Here is a 24,963-nt window from a genome sequence, read left to right on the forward strand (position 1 = left end):
AAATCAAGATATATATCTTATATCGCCGTCCAGGTAAAATATATCGAGATATGAATTTTGGGTCATATCGCCCAGCCCTACTAACAAGGCTGTACAGTGTACTCAAAATGAGTAAGTTGCCCTAACTTGGTCATCTTACGTAAACTTGATCCAATTTTCTTGAGTTCTGGGAACAAATGAGCTTGTACAGAGTACTCAAAATAAATAAGTTGTTCTAATTTAGTCATTTTTAGCTAAGCTTTACTCAATTTTTTTGAGGCAACGAGTTTCCTCAATTTTTTTGAGTTCTGGGAACTAATTAGATTTTACAGTGCAGCTGATGGGCAAGAATTGTTATTTAATTGTTATCTGTTACTTAATTACTTTGGTGTAGTATGAATGGTGATTATGGGGAAGGTCTTTATTAGTAGAAAAAGTTGTGAAAATACACTTAAAAGTCTAAAATATATATCTATATATATATTCTCTTTTTTCAAAGAGAATATCAGCAGAATTCCAGCTGATTTGTTGGCCCAATTCTGGCCCCTGGACCTTATGTTTGACATCACTAATCTATTGCTAAATCCGAATTACTATAGGTACTTTATATGGGGTCTTAGTGTGTTTTACTTGTTATGTTTTGTTTTTTAACTTTACTGTTTAATTTAACAATTTCTCAAATTCAGTGAGAGGTCCTTATTCTAAAAATATGTCTACGTCCTAGAACGTTTTTCCCATTATTTAAATATCCCCGTAGTCATTAATAGATGTGAATAATTTGCGAAAGCTCCTTCTCTAACTTTATATAAAGGTTAATGTAATTATGTATCAAGGTGGTGTCCGAATACATGCTATAAACTACAACTCCAATCCTGCTTTACGCAGTTTTGATGACGTTGCACGGGCATTTCCCGTAGTAACCTTTCCTGTCTGCTTGCTGGTGCGTTTGCGCCTCCTGTCTTGAAAGCGAGGTGAAGAATAGTTTACTTTCCAGAGTTCAAGGTTTGGTGTCGGTGTTCGTTTGGAGTAAAGGCTTTTGCCGAGGCGTTAAGCCCCCTTTCTCAGAGCCAACATGCTGAACATGTGGAAAGTTAGGGAGTTGGTTGACAAAGCGTGAGTATCTTCTAATCACAGTACGGCTGTAACGAGTTATTTGTGCTTGTAGTTTACCTGTTTGAAAGAGACACGTACCCAAAACTTTGACGTCACGTCATTCTTTACAAGTTAGCTAGCCTGTATGCTACTAGCGAATTAGTTAACTGACTTTTACAAACACCATACTTCTTGTTTTAAGTGTGGGTGTCTTGTTTTTCTTACAGTTCTTCTTGCCTTGTCGTTCAGCTAAACTGTAACTAAAAGGATATGGTGTGACTGCGCGTGTCATTTGTTCGTTTTCTCCGAAAGCGCATGCTAACCTGCTTGGCTAACAAGCTAATTATGTAGCCTGTTGACTGGGTGGGTAGCTAGCTGACCAGGCTAGCCAGCTAAGCTAGTTTGACAGCTCCCAGGCTGAATAATTAAACAATGGGTGTTTTTGGAGTTATGTGAAACAGACTTGTCGACCAACCCCTTTTTAGCTGCTACTGCCTGGAAATACATTTTAATTAATTAATTTAAGGTAGAAGTGCTTTACTATCGTCTTGACACTTGTAGCTAAGTTACACACAACGTTGTGGTAGTTGCACGAGAGTCCTTGAGTTGTAAGTTAAATTGTTCGTCGTTATACAACAACAATACAACAATTGTCTAGATTGTTGTAGATTTTCCACCAGCGTCACGCTAGCATACACATAAATACATAAATTAACACATCGTGTTAGTTTTCCCCCTTTTATATTTAGTTTAGATTCCGTTATCTTCGTGTGTGCCTTCATTTCAACATGTATTGAAAATGTTTAATTTTAAGTTATTAGTTAAGTTGTTGTATATTAATAATAATGATGGTGATAAAGTCAATAAAACAATGAGGGATGTTTTTCGGGGCAGGAAGAGCAGAGTGTGTATTAAAATAAAAACGCACCCTTAAAAAAAAAAACAACTACCTTTACACTTTTGGCTTACAATCATGTTGGTGGCAACTAGTTGCCAGTAAACGTAAGTGTGTGTTAAGAAGTTTGACCACAACTTACGACAGTTGTTATTTGAGTTGGCTTTACTGTTATTGAGGGTGCTTTATGTTTTTATTTATTTTTCTACTTAAAAGAGCCACTACACAGCATTTATTGAGTGACCAGTCATCTGCTGGGTTTTGTAACTTGTTGGTGGATGTCAAGCTTTCTCCCTCTCTCTCCCCCCCTCTCTCTCTCCCTCTCTCTCTTTTGTTTGCTTCCGGTGCATTTTTGCATAGTTTGATGGGAGTGTTGGTCAAAGCTTCCATGGCAGTAATTTATTACCTAGCTTTATCAAAGAGCAAGCCAACACCTTTGTTCAGCACATTTGTTCTCCTTTGGCTGCTGGTTTATTTTCAGCTGATGACTGTACTCTGAAGCTTTTGTAGGCTATTGCACGATTTTCTTAAAAATGTATTTTTATTTTTTGTTCTTTCAAGGGCTTAGTGGCTTATTGTGCACAGTCAGACAATAGTGTGTTAAGTCTATCCAAGAATGCAATCCTGTGGATGCACTTGACTCCCCTCTGTGTGTGACCTCTTGCAGCATGTTTTACTTTTGTTGGAGCGAGTCAGACAAAGAAGGCAACATTTACTTTACAAAATTTAACTCAGTAATTCCACATTTGAAAGAACTTAAGTCTCAATTGAGATAAAGGAGACGAGGCATAGATGTATAAAGATGCCGCAACTTGTAAAAACAGTGGTCATGACGTGCCAGACACATTCATTCATCTACACACACACACCCAGAAGCATGTAAATTATTTACTAAACTTAATGTTATATAGATCACACTATCCTGCAGTATTGTATAAATACTGTATATTGTTGCATATATTTATTTTCTGATGCATCTGCACCATTTTTATTTTAACTTATAATATAAAGCAATTTGAATTGACAGACTAAAAGAGATTATTTTTATGCCTGAATGAGTGCGCCTTCATTCTAATCTGGCTTTTTTTTGAAATACTGGGTGGTGTAAGAGCTTGTGTCTTGAGACCTTTTAAATTGGGAACTTGTTGACTTGTTTTCATAAAGTGTCAATAAATGCTGAGTCATTAAGACTGATTGTTGCATTCTTCCTCTGATTAATCAGAGGGTTGTATGTGCATTTTTTAAATATGAGTAAAATGCTGATTTGTTTTTGTTATTTTTTTTTTAAACTTTTGTAATGAGTAAAGTTAACACTAATATGAGAACTAAAGTGCAATTGCACTGAAGAGCAAGGGAAATGCTTCAGCAGTATAGCAGCGGAAATATGTGTGATTGTGTGTCACTGAGAGTATCACAACTTCCGTTTTATCTAGCTGATATCTAGAACAGCAGCAACCTCTGTGTGAAGATAAGCAGTTGCATCAGTGCCTTTTATTTTTTGTCTGTCATTCATGCATGGCAGGTTAGCATTTTCCCTAACTAGCTAGAGAAATTCTGGATATATAAAGTTATAACTACACATGGAGTAACCAGAATCCTTTGAAAACTCTTGGATATAGAATGTTTGAATGTCTGTCTGGGACTTCTCAGCAAATGTTGACTGTGATCCATGGTTGGGCCCAGAGGCTTATTTTAATTAGCTGTGAAATGACTCTGGCATGGTAATTTTCAAATACTTTTCATGGCTTAAGCCACATTTTACAAAAGAAAGTATGTTGTCAGAGTTGTAACCATACCCTGCAACTTTTAGCAATGCAGTCTGCCTGAAAACCACAGAGAGGGTGTATCCTTGTTAACAATATGGCATCAAATCAGTGTTGCTCTGTCAGGCGCTGTGCTGTTTATTGCTGATGTGGCAGTAGTGAAGGAGGAGGTTGTAGAAATTTCAAATTGCTTATTTGCCTTGCCACATTTTACTGCTAAAGCTGCAGCAGGGCATGCTTACTTATTTTAAAGACGATGCCTGTATGATTATTGATCATAGTTCTGCGGTTCTGCAACAAACAAGTTTATGTAAGTTAATACACTAAATGTGAATAAGGTCTCAGGTTATGGCTCAGTTTTACATTGCATATACAATTTGAGATAGTGGCTATACTGCTTCCCTTAATGAAAACACTGCAGGAATTGTCTAGATAACCAGTTTATCCAGTTATGACTGAATAGATGCCAAATGACATGTTGAATTAAATCCCCTTACACAAACGGCGATTAGTCAAATAAGGATGCAAAATCTCAATTAAAAAACACAAGGACACCATTGTCAAATAATGCACAGCAGGTGATGTAAATAGAAATTACTGAAGCAGAAATGAACTTGAAATGAACTGAAAAAAAAGGTAAAGAAGAACTTATAAAGTCCTTTGCTTTTTTTCAAGATCTTGGTGCAACCCTTATACACACTGAAGCTAAGACGTGATATTTTTTTCTTTCCCTTACAGAATGCTGGCTCTATTTTTAAGTAGAAACAAGATTTGTAGACTCTAATCCTGGATAAATATAAGGCGGAGTTTGATTAGCCTTTGTTAGTTCTGTACTGATTGTGATTGCATTTTTTTATTTCTTTAGTCTTTTATAATATATGAAGTCCTATAGATTTGGAACACAGATTTTAGCCTGAAATGCTTAGAGAGATTAATTGTTTTGATTTCTTCCCATTTGAGTCTCTGATTCCCGTTGTACTAGTTTCTAACTAGAGTTCAAAATCAGTCAGCAAACTCTTGTTTTATTCATTGCCATTTTAGCCTGCATGTATGTGTTTACACTGAACGCATTGTGCATTTGCCTGTGTGGTCAGCTGTTTTAGGTTTTGACAAGCAGTTATAGAAAACACGTGATCCTTTTGTTCTTTTAGCCTTTAAAAGGGCACTTGTGGTTGGCTTAAGCACTTTTAAGTCTCTGATTTTATATGATTTTTGTACTGTCATTCATGTTGTTCGTCTTGCTGGGCTGAGGTGCAGGTGCATATTTTGAGCAGAAATGACAAATACAATGTATTATAATTGAAGTTTGTTTTTGTTTGTTATTATAGAACCAATGTGGTGATGAACTACTCCGAGGTGGAGTCTAAGGTGAGAGAAGCCACCAATGATGACCCTTGGGGACCATCAGGACAGCTGATGAGTGAAATTTCTAGGTAAGGTTTATTGTTTATTTCATTTATGTTTTACTGAAAAGCACCCACTGTAAATAAAAAGAAAACCTTACATCCCTTTATTTGCATGTCCATGAACATTATTTTTTAAAGATCAGGCTTCTATGACAAATCCAGCTCTTACTGGATTTTAAGCCTCCTCGCTCATCAAAACAGGAAACAGGGCTTCTTTGAAAGTCAGCAGAACGTTTCTGAATAAACAACCATAAACAATTATAGTTTAAAAGTTAAGCTGTAAATTACCTGCATCTGAATGTCTAAGAACTCCCGTGAACTACCTCTGATGTGTCTTACGTGACTTTCTTTAAGTGCAGAAAGCTTTGTCAAAAACGTATGAGCCCCGAAGTTATGAGTGACACGGAAGTTTCTAATGATTCATTTAGAAGCTATTTTTAGCCTAAGCTAAGTTTTTACAAAAAATGGTTTTTGATGTTCAAGCGTCCCGTTTGACCTCTTCAAGTCTTTTCCTGCACAGAACTGCAAACAATGAGAATATTAAACCCCCAAGTATACATTGTTGATTATTTATCATATTCAAAGTGGACATCAGTGTTTGAGTTCATCTGGCTTTTACTGTTCTTGCTTTCTTGTTATGCAACTATGCATACACAGATATGCTTAAATGCAGATATGCTTCTTTTTTTTTCTTTTTTTTTTTTCTTTTTCATGAAAGTAAAAACTCTAATCTCCCCCCTCCCCCCTGAATGTTTTTATAAACAGAGCCACCTTCATGTATGAACAGTTCCCAGAGGTGATGAACATGCTGTGGGCCCGCATGCTGCGGGACAACAAAAAGAACTGGAGGAGAGTCTACAAGGTCTGCCTCAGTGCTGTTGCAACATGACACAAACCCATGTTCTTGCATTAATTGTGAAACAAGGCTTGAAGACCTAAGTGCTGAGAACATTTTTCATTATGTGGAACACTTTGGACTTGCTAAACTGAAATTAATAGATTTGATTTAACTTTAAAGTCCTTTCTCCTTACTTTTAGCAATAATCGGGTATCAGCAAGAACTTTAAGATTGGGTTAAGCTTTTTTACAAATAACCTACTGATGGATTTCACTCAGCAAGAGATGTGAAGACAAACCACATTGTTTGAAACACTGTGATTGAGAGTAAACGAAAGTCTGACACAAGAATCACAACTTGAACAAACTGGGTTAACTCCAAACTTGAAGTTAAAAATAAAATCCTAAGATTTTTTTTTTTTTTTTTAATTTCCCATTTCGTTTTTTTCTTCCCCCCTCCCTTCAGTCTCTATTACTGCTAGCCCATCTCATCAGGAACGGGTCTGAAAGGGTTGTGACTAGTGCCAGAGAACATCTGTATGACTTGAGATCACTAGAAAGCTACCATTTTGTAGGTAAGGTATCATTCTGGTCTTTTTTCTTCTTTTTTTAAATTTAGATCTTCTCTCAGAATGGCTAGCCATTTTGTTTGCTGAATGTTTTTGTAATCAGGTGAAAAGTTCTGTATCAACAACAGCTTTAATGTGAGCTGCAATGAATGGAAGGAGGCCCTAAGCAGTGCTTAGTCCAGAAACTCTTAGCATACTACTGTAAAGCTGCTTTCAGTGTCCCAAACCGAGTGTGTATTTTAGGTTTTGTTTACAAGGAAGGACACAATAATTATTATTCTTTGTCTGTATCTGGAATTTGTGTATTACTGTTTTTAAGTTAATCAGTTTTGTTATTCTTTCTCTTTAAATTGCTACCCTTAGATGAGAATGGGAAGGACCAAGGTGTGAATGTACGTCAGAAGGTGAAGGAGATGGTGGACTTTGTTCAGGATGATGACAGGCTTAGGGAAGAACGGAAAAAGGCAAAGAAGAATAAAGACAAATACATTGGTGTATCCTCTGACAGCATGGGATACAGAGGCTACTGTAAGTCCACAGATGTGCACATATTGTAGTGTGAAAATAGAGGTGTTGGGAAAAGAGCAGCTGGAACTGATGTGATTACTTTTTGGTGCGGAAGTATAACCTGATATCCTATGATGTCCAACTCATGTTTGCTTCTCTTTTTCCACTAATAGCGGGGGACAGGTATGACTCTGGTGATAGAAAGTGGGATGATGACTGGGAGAAAAAAGGGCCATTCCCCTTCAGTGATAAGCTGGGGGAAATCAGTGACAAAATTGGCACCACCATTGATGACACCATAAACAAGTTTAGAAAGAAGGACAGAGACGACTCACCAGATCGATTCAGGTAGGATACAGCCTCCGATCTGATGCAAGGAAACTAAACGCAAAAGGAAAGTTTCTTGTTGCTATTTAGGACAAAGACATTTGAAGATATGATCGCAGAGCTTTGTGTTTCTTGATGTGTAGAATGTGTACAATGATTGTGTCTGGTCACCTTACCTCTCATGTTGTTTTTGTCCCTAGTGACAACGAGGAGGACAGGGGTCGATCGTCTCACAATGGCCAGCAAAGAAAAGAGTTCAAAGATGAAGAGGAGACTGTTACCACAAAAAGTCTACAGATTGTCCAAGCAACAGAGACGACAGCAACACGGAAGAGAGGAGGGCTGCCATCCAAGAAAGTAGACCTTGGGGCCGCAGCCCATTACACAGGAGACAAGAGCCCAGATACCACCGCCAAACAGGTAGCAATAGCGCTCTTCAACAAATGAAATGAGAGAAGATTTTATTGATATGAGGCTGGTTATGTTTACTCTGAGTCTTGAGTTTTTAGCTTTCTTATTTTATTTTTTGGTTGTTTGTTTTAATTCCAGATGCAGCCAGCCGCAGCCCCTCAGCCAACCAATGCTGCCCTTGCTGATCTACTGATGGTGGACACAACACCTAGTCAGCCTGCTGCCACAGGTATAATGTCGCTAAGTTTGAGAAACCTTTTGTGAAGCACACTTATAACCCGTCTTATGAGAAGATTGATGAGACTATTATCAGTAAAAAAAAAATTTCCAGTAGACAAATTGGACAGGATTTTTAAAGAAACTCCTGGTCTCTGCCCAAAATGAAAAATACCTTTCAGTCGCTGCAATTGTGACATACCAGTAAATCCAGGACTAACCTTTTTAGTTCAGCGTTACAGTACCACAAAGAAAAAACTCCAGAGTAGCTGCACGAACACACTAGACTCTACTGAAAGTGTGGTGCCCAGCTGCTGATAGCAGCTTCCCATTTTTTGGGGACAGCAGGAGGAGGGAGTTGATGTATAGGAACTAAGTGCACCAGATGTTTTTGGAGGAGTCCCTAGGGAATGGAGAGGGCAGAAGCACTGAACAGATGTTTGGTCCCCTCCACCTATTCACTGCTTCCCCCTCCCCTCCCTCCTACACTTCTGACACTAAGGGAATGCTAACTATGGTGGAATGACACCTGGAGCTCACTTGTTTTAAATTTATTTCTGTTTCTCAATGCAGGCCTGATCGGTGGATTTGCCGACTTCTCCTCACCTGCTGCCTCTGCTGGACTGTCCTCGGGTTGGTTTTAAAAGTTTTTGGAGAGTGTGTGTGTTGTTGGTGTGTGTGTGTGTTGTTGGTGTGTGTGTGCATGTCTATGCTGTCCTGTTGCAACCATACCACTAGAATATTCAGAGGGATTCTGGGAGGGAGCCCTGGCCATATGGAGCCTGCTACCTGCTCTGCATAATAAGAACAGACACACATCAACTCCTGTTATGGATGACAAGGAGATGGGGACAGAGGAAGAAGTTGGTGGGGGTGGAGAAAGATGAGAGAGACTGAGAGAGGGAGAGAGACATCAGGCCAGGCCAGTTCAATAAAAATTTAAAAAGAGCCATCAGTGGTCACTGAGAATGTCCTCAAAAATATAACCTCTTAAGATTTAGCTTTCTATTGTTTACTGTCAGGCTCAGATTTGTGATTTTGCTGAATCATATATTTGCACGGCTCACAGTACAAATATCACTGTTTCGATGGCAAATAAAGACACTCATGCAGCTGTCTGTTTTTGGTTTTTTTTCTGCCTTTCTTGTTGCAGCAGCACAACCCAATAGCCCCAATGGAGACTTTGGAGAATGGAATGCTTTTCCTGGAGGTCAGATGCCAGCATCTGCTCAGACTGGCAACATGAGTGGAAATGACCTTTTTGCACCCATGAATGCAGGTCCTTCTGTTACCACCCCAACTGCTGCCCCGGCCCCAGCTTCAGGCTCTGGTCTTGCCTCAGCAAACCTGTTTGACTTGATGGGGCCAACACAGTCTCTCACCTCCTCTCAGAGCCTCAGCTTTAGCATGAGCAACACACAGAGTGTGAGCACCACGGTCCTACCCCAGTCTAAGTCACAGGTATGCATGATTGGTCTCATTCATACACACATCCTTGTTAAATTATTGATTGTTCTACATATCTATACAAGACTCCTATTGGGTGTAAATAGAATACAGGTGGAATCAAAATCTCTTGGGTCACAGACCTTCAGGCTTCATGGATACAGAGCTAGAGATATGGATTAGTGTGTGGTATATAAAGCATAGCATGAGATATGAGACATTGCTAGCTCCAATAGTAAGTTCGAGTGATTAGATCTGGATTTTCCTCAGCAATATTTTTAGATCTTGTCAATGCCGAAGCTGAATTAAGCATGTTTTTGTGAATTCAAAATGTTTACCTTTTATCGTACCACATGCTTGTTTGCTCTTGGCCTTCAAATTCAAATGCTGTGCAAAATTTCTTTCACATGCTGTTTATAATAGATTAATGCCAGATGTGACAAGCTAGATAACTATTATCACTAAGGTTCAAATACTTCCATTTATCCTCTTACTCCCACTTTTTAACATTGCACCTTGACCTCCTTGTGTGATGGAGACATACTTCATGTGATTGAAAGACAAAGGACAAGCGGGATGGTGGAGAGTTAATGTGCAGCCACTCCAGATGCTCATCTTCCCCTGAGACCTTTTCATAACCACCCACTCCTCATTTTACTGACACCGAATGAGAAAAATGAGATTTGAGTCACAAAAACATTAAAAGTCCAAGAAAAGCTCACATATGTTGACTGTATCTTCATGTAAAAAGGGTGTTGACCTACTTTAAAGGGAGGAAGACATTCACCTCTTCCATTTCCTCTATTTATTTTAAATGTTATGTTTTTATTGAGTTAAGAAAGAGACTCGGTTAGATTTCCCTCTGTCGAGGTTAAGTGGGTTATGCTAAAGGTTTAGAGGCTTGAATAATGGAGTAAAAACTGCATCTCTTAATTTTTTTTTATGAATTTGGCACAAATGAGCTCTTTTTCTAACATTTTGCCTGCTTGTTTATCTGTGCCAGCCCCTCCACACAATGGGGGGTCCTCTTCAACCACAGCCCATGCAGTCTATGCAGTCTCTCCAGCCTGTTCAGCTGGGAGTGTCATCTCAAGGTGCAGGAGCCAAAGCATCCCTTCCATCCACCTGGTCAGATCACTCTGTTAACATCAGCCTGGACTTCCTAGGCCCTGGAATGCAGCCCCCCAAACCAGCCCAGCCCAGTCTCAACACTCTCCAACAAGGTGAGAGGATTAGTACTTCAGATCTGACATGAATGGCAACAACCTCACAGTCCAGGTTCTGGCTTAAGTCTTTTTAAAATTTGAATTTGTCTTTTGTTATTTCCAGGCAACCAGGCACCCGGCAACATGCTCTCCCAGGGATTTTCCAATATGAGTCTGGGACCTACAGCTGTCCGACCTCCTGTTAATCCCATGATGCACCCTGGTGCTGGCATGGGAATGGGTATGGGAATGGGCATGGCCCCCAATCAGGGCATGATGGGAATGGGGATGAACATGGGGATGCATCAAGGTGGGATGAACATGGGGATGCCACAGGGAGGTATGACCATGGGGATGCCTGGTGGGATGGGGATGGGGATGAACCCTGCGATGGCCCAGCAGCCCAAACAAGATGCCTTTGCTGACTTTGGAAATTTTGGAAAGTGATGGAACTGGAGAGCAAAGATTATAAGAGGAGCAGTGGCAGTCTCCCTCTCCGTCCACTGGTGAAGGATTGTTAAGAGCTGCAAACAAAGAGTACTTGAATGTCAATAATGTCAACTATCATAATACCAACACCCTGCAATCTCTTTTTTATAGTAATATGATTTGGATCTAAGTGAATGAGTGTGTGCGTGCGTTTGAACGAATGATCTGTCAGGTCTGGGTTCATGGTCAGGCACTCTGATGATGGTGTGCCTTGTAGGTTAGTTGTCTATCAGTGAGCAGAAAGAAGAAAGTGCCACTGAGAGAATGTCGGGGGGATTTGCTTTATAACCTCAATCAAATGAAATCACCAGAATTGCAAAAAAACACGACTAGCTGCGTTTGTTTTCCTTTTTTCCTTTTGCTATATAATGTCGATAACTTGATGAATCATGAATTTCGATAGCTTAATCTGCCATTTTAACTTCCTAACAAACATTGAAGAATGTCAGGTTACCTCTTTCTTTCTTTTTTTTTCTTTAATGTCATCGTTCTTCCTTCAACGTGTAAATAGAAATCTGAAGCCCTAACAATAAGTTATGAAGCTCATATATGAGAGGCAGTGACAATGTGAAGAATTGCATCATGTAGACCAAATCTGATATGAATTAAGAACTATAACAAAGCACATTGACACCTTCTCTTTGTACATAAGTATCCAGACTTCAAATGTGCCTGCAGCTTTAGTAATTAATTATTTGCAGTGAACGCTATCAATTGAATTTGAGGAGTTGCACCTGCAAGACCATGAATTTGCCTTTCTTATTGGTATATAGCTATATATTTTTCTTCTGATAATTATAATCAGTTAGCATCCAAATGAGATAATCAGTAGGTAGAAAAGCCTTATACAGGAGTACAGAGTGCCTGAAAGACCTTTGCCTTTTCTCTTCAGTCAACCTCTTTGAAGGAGACAATGTGACTGTGCAGTGTTGAAAATAGCTGCGAGGATGGAGTTTTTGTGCTTGGTACAAATATGCCTGTGCCTCAAGCCAAGTGTACTGTCTGTTCAGATGGCGGGTGCAGTTGTTTCACTAGTTCTGTTTGTTCATCTGATTCAACTTTTTTTTTTCTTGTTTGTTTGTTTTGTTTTCAATCTGTTAAGGCCAGTGAGAACTTCAGAGCTACAAAACACCAAGATAAATTCATTCAAACCTCAAGTGTTGATTCAGACTGTTAAGATTGTAAAATGCAGCTGTCTGTTAGATGTTCATCAGTGCATTTTGGTACATGACACCTTCCATGTTGAGTAATGTTGCACATTAAAGCAGGAGCAGGAGTCCTGAAAAGATTTTCTGTCATAGCCACCATCAGTCCGAGTCTGTGTGTTTAGTGACTTATCAGGTACAGACGATTGTGTGAGAGGAAGCCCTAACCTGCCATGTTTCAGATCAGCGTGTTGGTTGGATTTCATTTGTATCATCGGGTAGCACATCATGAACAGTCCCATCCAGCTGTATGCCAGCTTCATTATGCTATAGATGTACACAACGTTGCACTTCAGTGGTTCAAGTGCCTGCGGGTGGTTGCCTCCTGATCCTTGTGATGAGTGATAGATAATCAAAATTGAATCTTGACTGCCTGACATTTTTGGTGTGTCGACGCTGAGATAAATAATTCACTGACCAGAGGAGAAGGCGGTGGATTCTGCAGCCTCAGGAGGATTTAAGTTGTGTTTTCTACTCTCCACCCTCCTCTCAAGGGCTCATAAGGCTGAGCACACTAACACATAGTAGCCTTGCATCGGTGTCTGAAGCATTAAAATGACCAAAATCTGTTTGCTTTTTTTTTTTTTTTTTTTCCTATTGTATACAAATATATATCCGTAGAGGTTTGCTTTACGCATTTTCTTTTCTACTTTAAATCCTCTTGGTCCTCTCAAAAATGGGATTGTTGAAACACTAGTATATGCAAATGTAAGATCATGGAAATCCTTCTAGAAAATGAAATTTTGCATTATTCCCATTTTGATTTGATTTACACATCAAGATTCTTTATCTACAACATTAAACAGTTGATTGAAATTTGCTAATGGTGTGTGTTATTTGGTGTGTTGTGTCATTAGCCTCATTCAAAACTGCTTCAAGCAGCAAAAGTGAAGCATCCGCACTTGGCTTGGAAATTACATTTACTTGATGGGAGTTTAATTTGTGCCAGTAACGAGACGGTGTTCAAAAGGCCGTCTGTAAATCAAAGAGAAAAGTTACACGCTGCCAGATGCATTATAGCTCAGGTAGATCCCCCAGCATTTAATCTTTTTTGCCGGCCAGTCACAAGGACTCCTGTACCACTTCAAATCTTTATTATGGATCTCTTGTAACACTGATATAATGTTAAAAAGGTCTTTCAAAGTTTTTCTCTGGACACTTGTCTGCTTTTCAACTCATTTTCAGTCCAGTACCTGACCATTTTCAGAGGAATGTTATTTTTGCCTCTTGTGGTCAACAAGCAACTTCACAAATAATCAGTATAAAATTAAATTTTTAAATACAGTTTGAGAATTTTTTTTATTTTATTTTTTGCAACAACAAGGTAATTTTCACAGATCTATAGGTGAAAACCTGACATCGCAGCATAATGTGTCCTTAAAAATTTTAAAATGAGAAAACTGCCCAAGTGGAGGGCAAAAGGAGAAGTGGAACTAAACTATAGATTAACAGTATCTGAAAGTCATGTCCTTAAAAACTAAAGTCTGAGCTCTTATGCAAGCAGTCCTCTGAAGCGTAGAAGTGGTCATACCAAATATTTACCTTAACGCTTGTTATAACTGTGCAAACTCTGATTTACCTTGCATATTGTAACCTTGTATGTTTGCACGTTTGAATAAACCTGTTTCCAGGTTTCTTAGCAATATATAAAGAAATGAGGTGACTCAAGACTTTTGCACAGGACTGTATTTCAATTGTTAATCCGAACTTAACAGTTATAACTCTAGCTCTAATTTTAGCCAGTGAGTTTATCACTTTTTAATCATTCAGCCTGTCCATTATTGCTGATTAAGTAACTTTTCTTGTGAAACCAGTTGTGGTCCACGTAGGTCTTTAATTAACTGCTTCTGTGTTTTCTGATAAGTTGAGCTAATTCCAATTTACCCGCCGGGTCCTGCAAAGGTAACCCAGGCTGAAAAAACGCTGATTATAGAACACAAGAGACTAAATCAAGAAAGCAACGAGCCAGCTGCAGCTCCTGAGCTCAACACATGCTTTGAACCTTTTGCACTTTCAGACTATCGGGACTTGAGGAATGCTACAAAATCCTTTTGGTGTTACAGTTAGGGAAGCGCTGGATTCTTTTATTTGTCAAATTTATAGTCTCTCCCAGTGCAAGTGATGGCCTCATTACTCTGGTATAACACACGCAAGAGACAGATGTTGCAGTTGTTGCCACAATTAGACCACACAATCAGTACTGTGCCCTGCTCACACTGCATCAGGGATTGTTGGAACACACTTTTGTGACAAACACAGCTTGCATTAAACAATTGACCCCATTTTTTCCCTCTCTGGAGAGGCCTTTTAAATGGGCTACACTAATAATATTCTGATACATTATATGAAAAGTAACGTTATATACAGTAAATGAATAAAAGCTCACCTTACTCATAGAACATGCCCCACTTATGACATAAAATATATGGAAAGAGGGTCAGTCTCGAAACAAATTAAGAGAAGCTGAAATGCAGAAAGAAATCTGACGCAGACCCAGAAACATTGCAGCGACGGTCGTTCTGTGCCACTCATCATCCAAAACTAACCTCTGTCATTTAAAAAGGAAAAAAAAATGCAACATCTTTACAACTTCTAAGAGATGCAGTAAATCGTGCTTTTATGGGTAATGTGCCCATTAAAGAGTAAAAGCAATCTAAGACGTCAAGACAAATGACAGCTTTTGAGTGCCATCTGCAATCTCGAGCTTCACAAACTCAATTATTCATAATGCATTTATGAAGTCCGCTGAGACTGCGCTGTCATTCCCATTCAAACTAGCGGGGAAACGCAACATAAAGGGACAAGCTCTTTGAGATGACAATGGCGTGTTCGATGGCTCTGGTGTGTTTATGGTGCCACCTGCTGGGAGACAGCCATTTCACTGGGTTTCCTTTATAGGGTGTCAAATAAACTAAACAGGCAAAAAACAAAACACACACAAACACACTTTTCTGTAATTACAACTGGAAAGCTTTTATTTATCAAAAGCAAAATAATTTCTCTGGTGGGCAGAGACAAACCTCCATATCAATATGATATAAATCATCAGTCTGTGATCCATCTGAATCTCTAGAATTTGTACCAGTTAGCGCAGATGCTCCAAAAAAACCCCTGCTTTGTTGCCGGGATCTATGTAAGAGTGAAAATCAGAGCGGCTGGGGGTTAACCAGGATGACATTCTCACCACGGATGAACAGCTGGTTGATGTGGCGCGTATGGACCTTGCCGTACGTCTTGGTTTCTTTCTTTTGGCGAGCCTGTGGACTTTGGACCACGAGCAGTGTTTTGTGTGCATCCTTTTCGGTTTCAGCAGCTCCTGACAGCTCTGAGTCTGCTGTCCTGCCGTCTCCTCTCACACCAACGGCATGAGAAGAAGAACGACTTTCTGGAGTCTCTTTGGGAGACTCTGCAGGCTGCTTCTTCACTGACTCAGCACATTCAGAGGTTTCCTGGAGACTTAGCTTCTCAAAAAGCTGCAGATACAAAGATTTGATCATTCTTAAGATTTTCATCCAACTGAACCACATAAAAGCGCTCCGTGTGCTCTATATGTATATGTAAAAAGACCTTTACAATTTAAGCCAGCAATACTACTGTCAGCTCGCTTGCAAGCTCAGCAAAGCACAGATAGCTGTTATTATGACGTAGTCATTAGAAACTTCTAAATGTTTCTAGCTTTCCTTAGAAAATCGAAGGACAAAATTTTACTCATGTGTATATACATATATATATATAGAATGAAAACTCATCCATTACCCGTGTAGTGGTGAGGGCTTTCTCGTGATAGAAAGCCTCTCCAAACAGAGGCTCTCTGTACGTTTCATCCACATCCACCATCGCCTGTCAGCGCGAGATAACCAACGATTAAGATACGAAATTTGCGTAGTTCAAGAATGCAACATGAGATCACTGACCATGTTCCAGAACTTGTCGAAGGCCACGACAAAGCCAGAGCACACTCCCCTCAGACCTTTGAAAGTCCTGACGTGAACTTTGACTCTTATCCTCTCCTCCACGCAGCGGTACAGCTCCCCCAGAGGACTGCCTTTACACACTGAAAACACAAGACAAGCAGGTCGCACAGCTGCTTCTGCCTATTATGATAAATGATACAGGGAATTCAGCTAAAACCGAGGCTTCTTTAAAGTAACAAGTAATGCTAAAATTATGAATAAATTTTTTTAAAAAATGAAAATATGAATATATATGTGTGTGTGTGTAATGTTGTAATGTGGTTTTCATTTTATTGGGGGCAAAGGGGTTCAGGGTATACGTAAGCCACAGCTAGGAACCTGCCAACCAATACTGAAGCCATTCTGCCTCTTTTATTACTCCAGTAGCCCTATTTTATTGGGACATTTTATTTTATTTTATTTGTCGGTTTATTTGGGGTAGTCTGTCAGTTCTTAGTGTATTCTAATAAATACAAATATCGTATTCTAGTCTCTCCTTTAAAGTTTAAAGCGGCTCAGTGAAACTGCCCAGGCGGGACTAGGTCTCCAACACATTACACGATGAGTGTTGAACCTACGGGGCATTCTCGTCAGGACATTTTTCACAGGTTTCTGCCTCCTCTTCCTCCGCGTCGTGCCGCTGCTGCTTTCTCCCTCCTCTGACTCAGATACCGGGTTGTTCACCATAAGTTTCTTCAGCCTCTCGATACGCTCCAGGTCCACCACGCCTTTCATCGCTTTACGCTGCCTTTTCTCCAGGTTCTCCGGTTTAGCTCTCCCGCGGCCGCCCTTCAGAAAGCTCTCGTACTCGGCCACGTTGTTGAAGCACTTGATGTTTGGGAAGGGAAGCTGCACTGTCGGTGAGTACAAGGCCAAGAGTGGATCAAACTTATCCGAGCAGATGTCCAATTTATCTGCGCCATCGTCCTCGGCTTTACTGCCAGCCTCCGGAGCTGAGGCCGGGCTGGAGCAGGGTGCTGACAACGTCTCCTTACTGTCTGAATTTACACTTCTTTTTTCCCTCTCCTCCATGTTCAAAACAACCGCAGAAGTGTATAAAGCGAGGAATTCTGGGTATTGTCTCGTGTTTAGCAACTGGACTACAAGTCCCATAGCCTCCTAGATGTACAGTATCTAGTTTAGTTTCTATTTAGGCACAAGATGGCGCTAGAAAGCAAATTACTTTCGTAAAATCTTTAAAACTTGAAAAAAAAAATTCCGCAAAGCATCCAAAAAATTTGAAAATTGAAGCATTATTTTTAAGGTGGCTGAAGAAACGGGAAATTATTTGCGTTTTATTTTAAGTCTACCGTAGCTCCGAAAATTTGTGTTCCGAGTGATTGTAGTTCCGCTACGACACAATTTCTGGGCGGACTGTATACAAACCAACGTGTTTGAATGTGCGGAAGAGAATTATTCTTATTATTTTGATATATTTAGTTTAGATATTCTCTAAATAGAGAACTGACATACGTATAACACAGATCATTTTAATAATAACACTTTCCGTCATTTGAAGTTGTTGAATTTAGTTTTTCATATCATAGTAATTGTTGTCCGTTTGACTGAATATTTTCCCATTGTTGACATATAATTTTCGCTCCTTGTGCTTTCTCTTCAGGAGCATCCCAATGCTAATTAGTACAGCGAGCAGATTTGGTCTTTGGTGCTGTTCTCTTACATCTTCGGTCCGTCTTTTCTCCAGATCCAGTAACATGGCCAAAAGTAAGTTTGAGTATGTGCGCAACTTCGAAACAGATGACACCTGTCTGCGGAACTGCTACATTGTCGTGAGACTGGATGGTCGCAATTTTCACAAGTGAGTATTCTTCATTTGCGCTAAAACACCAGGAGCTATTTGATTTGAATTGTTGTTTTGGCGTCTTAATGCATTATGTGTTTCAGGTTTGCGGAGCAGCACAAGTTTGCAAAGCCCAATGACGACAGGGCCTTGGGGCTGATGACAAGGAGCGCACGCTCTGTCATGGAAGAACTGGAGGATATTGTTGTTGCCTATGGCCAAAGTGATGAGTTCAGCTTTGTTTTCAAGCGGTCTTCTACCTGGTTCAAAAGAAGAGCCAGGTGCTGATGTTTTACATAATGTTGAACAACATCATTTTCACACAGACCTTCTCTAGCATTTTATCTGACTTTATTTTGTCCCCTCTTTTCCTTACAGTAAGCTCATGACCCACGTGGCCTCCCAGTTCTCCTCCTCGTACGTGTTTTACTGGAAGGAGTTTTTTGAGAATCAGCCCCTCCTGTACCCTCCGGGATTTGACGGACGGGTGGTCCTATATCCTAGCAATCGTAACATTAGAGACTACCTTAGCTGGAGGCAGGCAGACTGTAAGTGCAAATGATGCTCTGAATGGTAAATCACACATTTGTTGTGGTGGAAATATGTCACATTGTGTCTCTGTTTCTTTCAGGTCACATAAATAATTTGTACAACACAGTGTTTTGGATGTTAGTGCAAAGAAAAGGACTCAGCACAACACAGGCAGAGGATCGCTTAAAGGTGAAACACAATTGATTAATGTATGTTTGAGTGTAAACTGGCAGATGCAAGTGCTTATTAACAGATATAAATATTTGAAAAAGGTACCATCAAAAAATCATATTAAGGTAATGCCCACATATTTAAGGTTGTAAGCATCGATATGTTAAAGACTGTCACTTATAGTCAAGGTCATCCACACAGTATTCAAAGTGTACCATGTCCCAAATGAAGACACACTGGCTTCTACCTACCAATAGATTCCAGCAGCATGTTTTGTAGATTCATATCAGCTGATCATGTGTCAGAAAAAAACAACAGTAAATGCTCACATCTCTCAAAATGTGCCATATAAAGGATAATTGATTGCCATACTTGGTGATTTTTTTCTTTCTGGCTACAGATACGTTATGGAAGGTATAAAGCTTTTCAACTACGAGTCTCTGGACTCCTAAACAGCATCAGGAACAAGCTAGTCGCAGTGATGGCTGGTGCTGATATAGTTATGTATTATCTATTACTTGTAAATTAAAAGGTTAATTTAGGGTATTGAATATTGTGAATTAGCCACAGTAAGCAAATCTGCCCTTTTAACATTTCCTAGAAGGAAGGTGAGGTCACAAAACTATTAGGAAAGGGAAAAATTATTTCCCCACACGCTATAGAAAACTGCCAACCAGAAACAAATAACTCACCAGACCACCAAAAAGCAGGGAAACAGACGATGTGCCCCCAGTTGGCACAATATGAAAAAGGCATCCCCTTCCCCTGAGTCCCAAGTAGCCATAAGAACAACTTCTTAGTTATGTATTAGTGTTATATTTATTAAACAACAGATTTCCCAAAAATCAGAGTATAAAATGAGTGAGCCAAGACCACAATAACAAACAAGTAGAGCTATCCATCAACACAAACTTACATGACCATGCAAAAAGTAATAAACCCAAATATATAAGTTTACCTACCCGGACTGTGAAAATGAATAAATTGGTTGATTCGTTAGCTAAGAATGTCTTAATTGTAAAAATTCATCTATCAAATTTCAGTTTAAAAACAAAACAAACATCTTCTTCATTTAATAATATCACTTATATACTTACACAACACTTGGCTTTAGGGGCCGATAAGTTTCAAGGTACTATTTCTGATATTTCATCCGAGTAAACAAAGAGGTTATTTAAAAGATGTAAGCTTTCAGCTACGTCATTATGAACAATTTATTACTGTGCATTAAAATAGTGTGTACAGGAACAGGTCTGTCACTAGCTATGACAGCTGCTACAGACTGACGCAGCTGTCCTCTGGAAATCACCTCATTCTTGTGGGGGCTGTCTGGAACCAGCTGATGGGTTTTGGGTGGATGTTTAGGCAGCATGAGTTATTTATTTATACCTCATCCAACATTCATGGTTCATAATTCCTACGTAATAATAACAACAACAAATAATAACAAAAAAATGACAGAGTGGTTTACTATTTATTTCTTGTTGATTTTCTTCTAGTTTTAATTCTGAAGTAAAAGAAACAGCCACTATATATAACCAGCGGTTTGGTGGGCGGTGGTGTTCCTGTCATGCTTTTGTTGCAGCTGTTTATAAAACTGTACTATCTAAAGACCATGTGAGGGATTCTGTAGCTACACACCTAAGTTTGGATGTCTCACAGTATTTCTGCCTTTTTCAGGGAACATTGGCTGGAGATAAAAATGAGATCCTCTTCACAGAATTTGGTATCAACTACAACAATGAATCTGCCGTCCACAAGAAAGGTACCACCCTCATCTGGGAAAAGGTGAGGTGCTCAAGAAGGGTTTTAAATCTATTCCCCTATTCAGTGGGCTATCTACTTAACTCAAAGGATAGAAACAAAGTATAGATCCTATCACGCAATTATCAGTCCGATACCGATACAGGCATTTGTGTCAATACTATTGATATTTTGATCAGTCCGCCCACCTCCATTCATCAGGTTAGGTATGCCTCTCAGTGAAGTGCAGGGACACGCTGATCCAATCAGTGCGGTACATGTGCAGCCCTGGACATCCATGGCATGAAACCTATTATTGCTTAATCTAATGTGCATGAACGCCACTTGTCCCTGTAAGAAATTGGACTCAGTCTGCATGGGGGTTCAGTACCTAGTTAATATGTCAGAATTTGTTGTTGGAATTAACCAGACGAATTGCTCCACCTGCGGCAATGCACCAAGTTCTGTGTCAAAAAGTTAGGGCAAAACCTTTTAACAGTTTGAGGTGACGTCAGAACCTGTACATAGAAGTTTGTTGTAGTCCAGAAATTGAATCCAAGGTTTTAAAAAATGCCTAAAAACCTGAATTCTTTTAAATAGCCAGCAGGATAAACTCTTGTGCTTGCCTAAATCAATTCCCTTGTTATGAGGTTTCTCATTCACATCATGTAGACATTGCTTAAGATTTGTCTGCCATATTGGACCAGTAGGGAAAAATGTGTAATCTTCTACTGGCTGGCAGTGGAGTACCTTGAGGTTGCTGGATCTTCCTTGGTGAAATATTTGCAAAGAAGATGCTGCACTCAAAAGCTCATAGTGATTGCTTTGGTTGCTAGCAGGTTTCCAAGGTTGCCTGCAGTTCTTCCTGTTTGTCCACAAGCTTTTGCTAACTACTAGCGTAACAGTAATAACTTGAGAAAGTGTGACGCAAATTGGATAGGGGGAAGATTAGCCTTCAAAGTAAAAGTCGCACCTTTTGAAACTTTGAAAGTGCTACCTTAACATAACACATTGTTTTATTTATTTATTTTAAGTTATTTCCAAATTTGCAGTGAAATAGATGTTAAAGCAGGGAATGCATTTTAGAATGGCTGCCTTGTGGTTGATGGATTGCTATTGTATGGTGCAACATCAGTTTTCTTCTCAGTCACATCCACCCCTCGCTAGTCAGATCAGGATTTATAACACCAGTCAAAATGCCTCTCTCAAACTCAAAACAGTAGTCCACAAACCAGGCCATGGGTGTGACCATATTTTATATAGTCTGTGGTTGTTTTTGCATGTTTAAGCACCCTAACGGCTCGCTTTTTCAAATGGTGTCTGTTTTTCTTCTTGTTAGAAGCAGTAAAGTCTGAGATTGAAACATTAAAATCACCACACTGCCTTTTCCCCCCTTTATTAGTATTTCTGTTGTTGTGCATGAAAGAGAAATGTCAGCAGCTGCATACACTTTTTTATTGCACATGACCTCACATTGTGGATGGAGTGTAAGAGAAAAGAGTTCTGCCACTAACATAACAAGAAACCATTTTTAGAAATTTCTTTTTCATGTAATAGTAGCATTTCCTTGGTTTAATAGGACATTTATTTATGCAGTTAGATGCTCCTTGGTTGTGAAAGGAAAATTTAAACTCACACAAAAACAAAGAAAAGGAAAGAAGAGATTTTCATAGGATCAAATGTATAAATAAATAACAAAGTATAGATCACTGTAATGTGTAGTGTGTCAGGCTGCCACTTGCTGTGGCACCGGATGTAGATCTGACACTAACTCCAGGAAACGCTGGTTTCATAGAAATTTAAGTTAGGTTGCATCACACTGCACCAGTTCCTCTGAGGGTTTTTTTTTTTTTTTTAAATGCACTCAAAACCAAATCCCACAAAATAATTTTACAGGGTTTAGGTACCGGACTGATTGCTTATGTACTGCTTATCTATTCTCCAAATGTTGGACTACTTATATTCATCAATTTTCTCATTTCTCTTATCTAGCGAGATGAGACTGTCATTAAACGCATGAAGCTGCCAAATGGGGAGGAAAAGGACATGCCCGTCACACGCAGCAGGAGGAGGGTAGAGGCCTACCATTGTGACCTTATAGGAGAGCAGTTCTGGGAGGAGCACCCAGACATCCTGGAGGATGACAACTGCTAACCGAACTTTTCCCGTTGAAGGAGAACAACTCTGGACGCATCTGACCTCAGAGGTGGAAGCGGACCCTTTTAAGCAGCGACTCCAGAAATACAGCTTTATATTGACTTTGTGTCAAATGACATGTTACCCATGAAGATCCAATGTATTCTTACTTTTATATATAAAAATGTTTCTAAGATGTAGGAACTTCCCTTCTTTGACTGCATAATGATGTCTGTCATGTTTAAAGAAAAGCAGATGTGAGTGTTTTAATAGTGTGATATCTATTTACTCCTGCATGTGGCTCTCCTAAGGTTGCCTTTCCCAAAATATGCCCTCATCAGATACCATGAATGACATTTAGAATACTACCAACACTTGATCTTTCAGTACATTTGACATATTTTCTCTTGGCCTCCTGCTCTCATTACTCAGGGGTATTCAGCATGTGTCAAATCTATTTTACCTTAAAATTCGAATCCTTGAGTTTTAATACTACTTCTGCAAAGCATTCCCTTGCAGTGTCCAGTAAGAAAAGAAATAAGCAGAGTAAAGCAGAAATCAATACCTTGACAGGAACTCCCGGCCTTGTCTTGAAGCCAGCATACCATTTAGAGACGTGAATGGGCTGCACTGTCATCGGAGCTAAGAATACCTCACACACCCTGCATACACTTTATCCTTGACATGTGCACTGTGGGGTAGTTATCATCACACTTATAAATGACCGGCTCAGTATGAATGGCTGCTGGAAGCCTAAACTAGTAGGAGCCTACTGTATGTTGTTACTTTAGGTGGACTCGGTTACTGTTGATATTTTTGGTTCTGTGACCTTGTTAAAAGCATTTAGCTGTACTGTATTTTATGTAATTAGAATGTAACTTTCTACTCACACATGTGGAGCAAATTCTAATACGGAGGCCTTTTTGTTTCAAATATACAGCGGTCATTATCTAGAGTGACTTCATGAACAATTATATACAGATACAGTTATATAGTAATTAAAATATCAGCATATACTATGTTATACTGTATGTTACTTTAATAACATATATAATCTGCATGCCTGAGTCATTGGCAAACAGTCCGTCCAGTGGTTCAGCGTGTGGCCTAGAAAGTTCAGATAGCAGAACATGTTAGAACAAGTGGTGCAGTTATTTAAAGACAGCATATGCAATGCCAAACATTTACTCGCAGGTCTACTAAGTTAGACAATAAATTCAGGAGTGACCTAAATTGAAAGCTTGTGTTTATTTGTTTTTTGTTTTTTTTGGTTAGTCCTTCAGTTCTGATAAAGTTACTAAGCTACTGGTAAAATGGCCAGATGGTGTGTGATAACGCCAACTAAATTTAAAACACAGTCATTAGGTCATTTAAAAAGGAAAGCACACACAGCCACTGGACCCATGTGGGTATTTTATGGCATTTTTCAAAAGGTCTAGTAGCTCATTGTCCAGACTATCCTTTAATTATAACACTGAAAGCTTTTTTTTTAATTAACTGAAAATCTTAAAACAAAAGAAATTTCTGTATTGTATAGAGAAAAAAATTTAACTTTTCTGTCATTTAATGGTTTATTTATTACCTAATTACTTTGGTGTAGTATGAATGGTGATCAGAGAGGTCTTCATTAGTAGGAAAAGCTGTAAAACTTATGAAAATACAGTTAAAAGTTCAAAATTTATACCCTCCTTCACATTTTCCAAAGCAGTCCAGAGATTCTGGTCCCCGGGCCTTACATTTGACAACCCTGCTGTAGACAGTAGTTTTTAATCTTTAGCAGCTGTCAAAAAGCTTTACATTTGAAACTAACATGACTCTGCAGATGTCCTAATGGTGTCATCAGGAATGTCTTAAATTGGAGTCTAAGTGTATTACTGTTTTTAATAATTTCATAATAATTGTTCATAATTATTCTAAATAATTATCAAAAACATATATAGCACAGCTAATGTACACTTATCTTTTCATTTATATATTTTCAATGTATAACATGAATGCAACAGTCCATTGTCTAGCGTATGGTGGCATTAAAGGTCCATAACTTGTTCTGAGAGACACTGCAATGGATAAGCATGTCAGAGAACAAGAGAAAGCCTTCATTAGAAATTGTTTTAGTGGAAAAGAAAGTGAGAAATGAAAATAGTAGTCAAATAATGGGAAGTACATTCTTATTAGTGCCTTTTGTCCTGTCTTCCTCCTTTTACCTTTAACTGGTGGCGCAGATGGCTGGCGTGGTTCTGGCGAAGGTTTCTTCGTGTTAAAATGAAGTTTTTCCTTCCCA

General features: G+C 39.2%; 3 protein-coding genes across 6 annotated transcripts; 2 read left to right on the top strand and 1 right to left on the bottom strand.

Annotated features, from left to right (window-relative positions):
* Window positions 1-917: 917 nt before the first annotated feature.
* Window positions 918-13,163, top strand: clint1a (clathrin interactor 1a). Of its 2 annotated transcripts, none has more exons than XM_006781700.3 (12): window positions 918-1,092; window positions 5,058-5,162; window positions 5,901-5,997; window positions 6,439-6,547; window positions 6,905-7,069; window positions 7,222-7,396; window positions 7,576-7,795; window positions 7,925-8,015; window positions 8,576-8,635; window positions 9,159-9,463; window positions 10,452-10,671; window positions 10,778-13,163. In XM_006781700.3, the coding sequence occupies exons 1-12, from the start codon at window positions 1,052-1,054 to the stop codon at window positions 11,098-11,100; spliced, it is 1,911 nt and encodes a 636-aa protein (XP_006781763.2). In that variant the 5' UTR covers window positions 918-1,051; the 3' UTR covers window positions 11,101-13,163. The 2 variants fall into 2 exon arrangements, with proteins under 2 accessions (XP_006781763.2, XP_006781762.2); XM_006781699.3 differs by having other exon boundaries at window positions 9,156-9,463; window positions 10,778-13,162.
* A 2,153-nt stretch (window positions 13,164-15,316) lies between these two features.
* On the bottom strand, window positions 15,317-17,413 carry lsm11 (LSM11, U7 small nuclear RNA associated). Its single transcript, XM_006781696.3, has 4 exons — window positions 16,879-17,413; window positions 16,262-16,401; window positions 16,104-16,187; window positions 15,317-15,820 (listed from the first exon to the last, which is right to left on the bottom strand). Exons 1-4 carry the CDS (start codon window positions 17,411-17,413, stop codon window positions 15,494-15,496), a joined length of 1,086 nt encoding a protein of 361 aa, XP_006781759.2. The 3' UTR covers window positions 15,317-15,493.
* Window positions 17,414-17,644: 231 nt separating this feature from the next.
* On the top strand, window positions 17,645-23,900 carry thg1l (tRNA-histidine guanylyltransferase 1-like). Of its 3 annotated transcripts, none has more exons than XM_006781697.3 (7): window positions 17,645-17,700; window positions 17,922-18,119; window positions 18,206-18,382; window positions 18,480-18,649; window positions 18,733-18,821; window positions 20,484-20,591; window positions 22,539-23,900. In XM_006781697.3, coding segments are annotated over exons 1-7 (906 nt in total). In that variant the 5' UTR covers window positions 17,645-17,698; the 3' UTR covers window positions 22,701-23,900. The 3 variants fall into 3 exon arrangements, with proteins under 3 accessions (XP_006781760.2, XP_035765594.2, XP_087708916.1); XM_035909701.2 differs by having other exon boundaries at window positions 17,670-17,700; window positions 18,006-18,119; XM_087852790.1 differs by having other exon boundaries at window positions 17,681-18,119.
* Window positions 23,901-24,963: the final 1,063 nt, after the last annotated feature.

Source organism: Neolamprologus brichardi, chromosome 2 (genome assembly GCF_056152115.1).
Source record: "Neolamprologus brichardi isolate AB-2024 chromosome 2, ASM5615211v1, whole genome shotgun sequence".
NCBI classification, from domain to species: Eukaryota; Metazoa; Chordata; class Actinopteri; order Cichliformes; family Cichlidae; genus Neolamprologus; species Neolamprologus brichardi.

What these genes read in the sequence shown, in the direction of transcription:
- clint1a (XM_006781699.3), top strand. Translation starts at nt 1,052, where the DNA reads ATGCTGAACATGTGGAAAGTTAGGGAGTTGGTTGACAAAGC. An exon ending in CATGGGATACAGAGGCTACT is followed by an intron (nt 7,070 to 7,221) that starts GTAAGTCCACAG and finishes TTCCACTAATAG; the next exon opens with CGGGGGACAGGTATGACTCT. An exon ending in GACTCACCAGATCGATTCAG is followed by an intron (nt 7,397 to 7,575) that starts GTAGGATACAGC and finishes TTTTGTCCCTAG; the next exon opens with TGACAACGAGGAGGACAGGG.
- lsm11 (XM_006781696.3), bottom strand. Translation starts at nt 17,413, where the DNA reads ATGGGACTTGTAGTCCAGTTGCTAAACACGAGACAATACCCAGAATTC. An exon ending in TGTCCTGACGAGAATGCCCC is followed by an intron (nt 16,402 to 16,878) that starts GTAGGTTCAACA and finishes TTGTGTTTTCAG; the next exon opens with TGTGTAAAGGCAGTCCTCTG. An exon ending in TCGACAAGTTCTGGAACATG is followed by an intron (nt 16,188 to 16,261) that starts GTCAGTGATCTC and finishes TCGCGCTGACAG; the next exon opens with GCGATGGTGGATGTGGATGA.
- thg1l (XM_006781697.3), top strand. An exon ending in TGGTTCAAAAGAAGAGCCAG is followed by an intron (nt 18,383 to 18,479) that starts GTGCTGATGTTT and finishes TTTTCCTTACAG; the next exon opens with TAAGCTCATGACCCACGTGG. An exon ending in AGGCAGAGGATCGCTTAAAG is followed by an intron (nt 18,822 to 20,483) that starts GTGAAACACAAT and finishes TGCCTTTTTCAG; the next exon opens with GGAACATTGGCTGGAGATAA.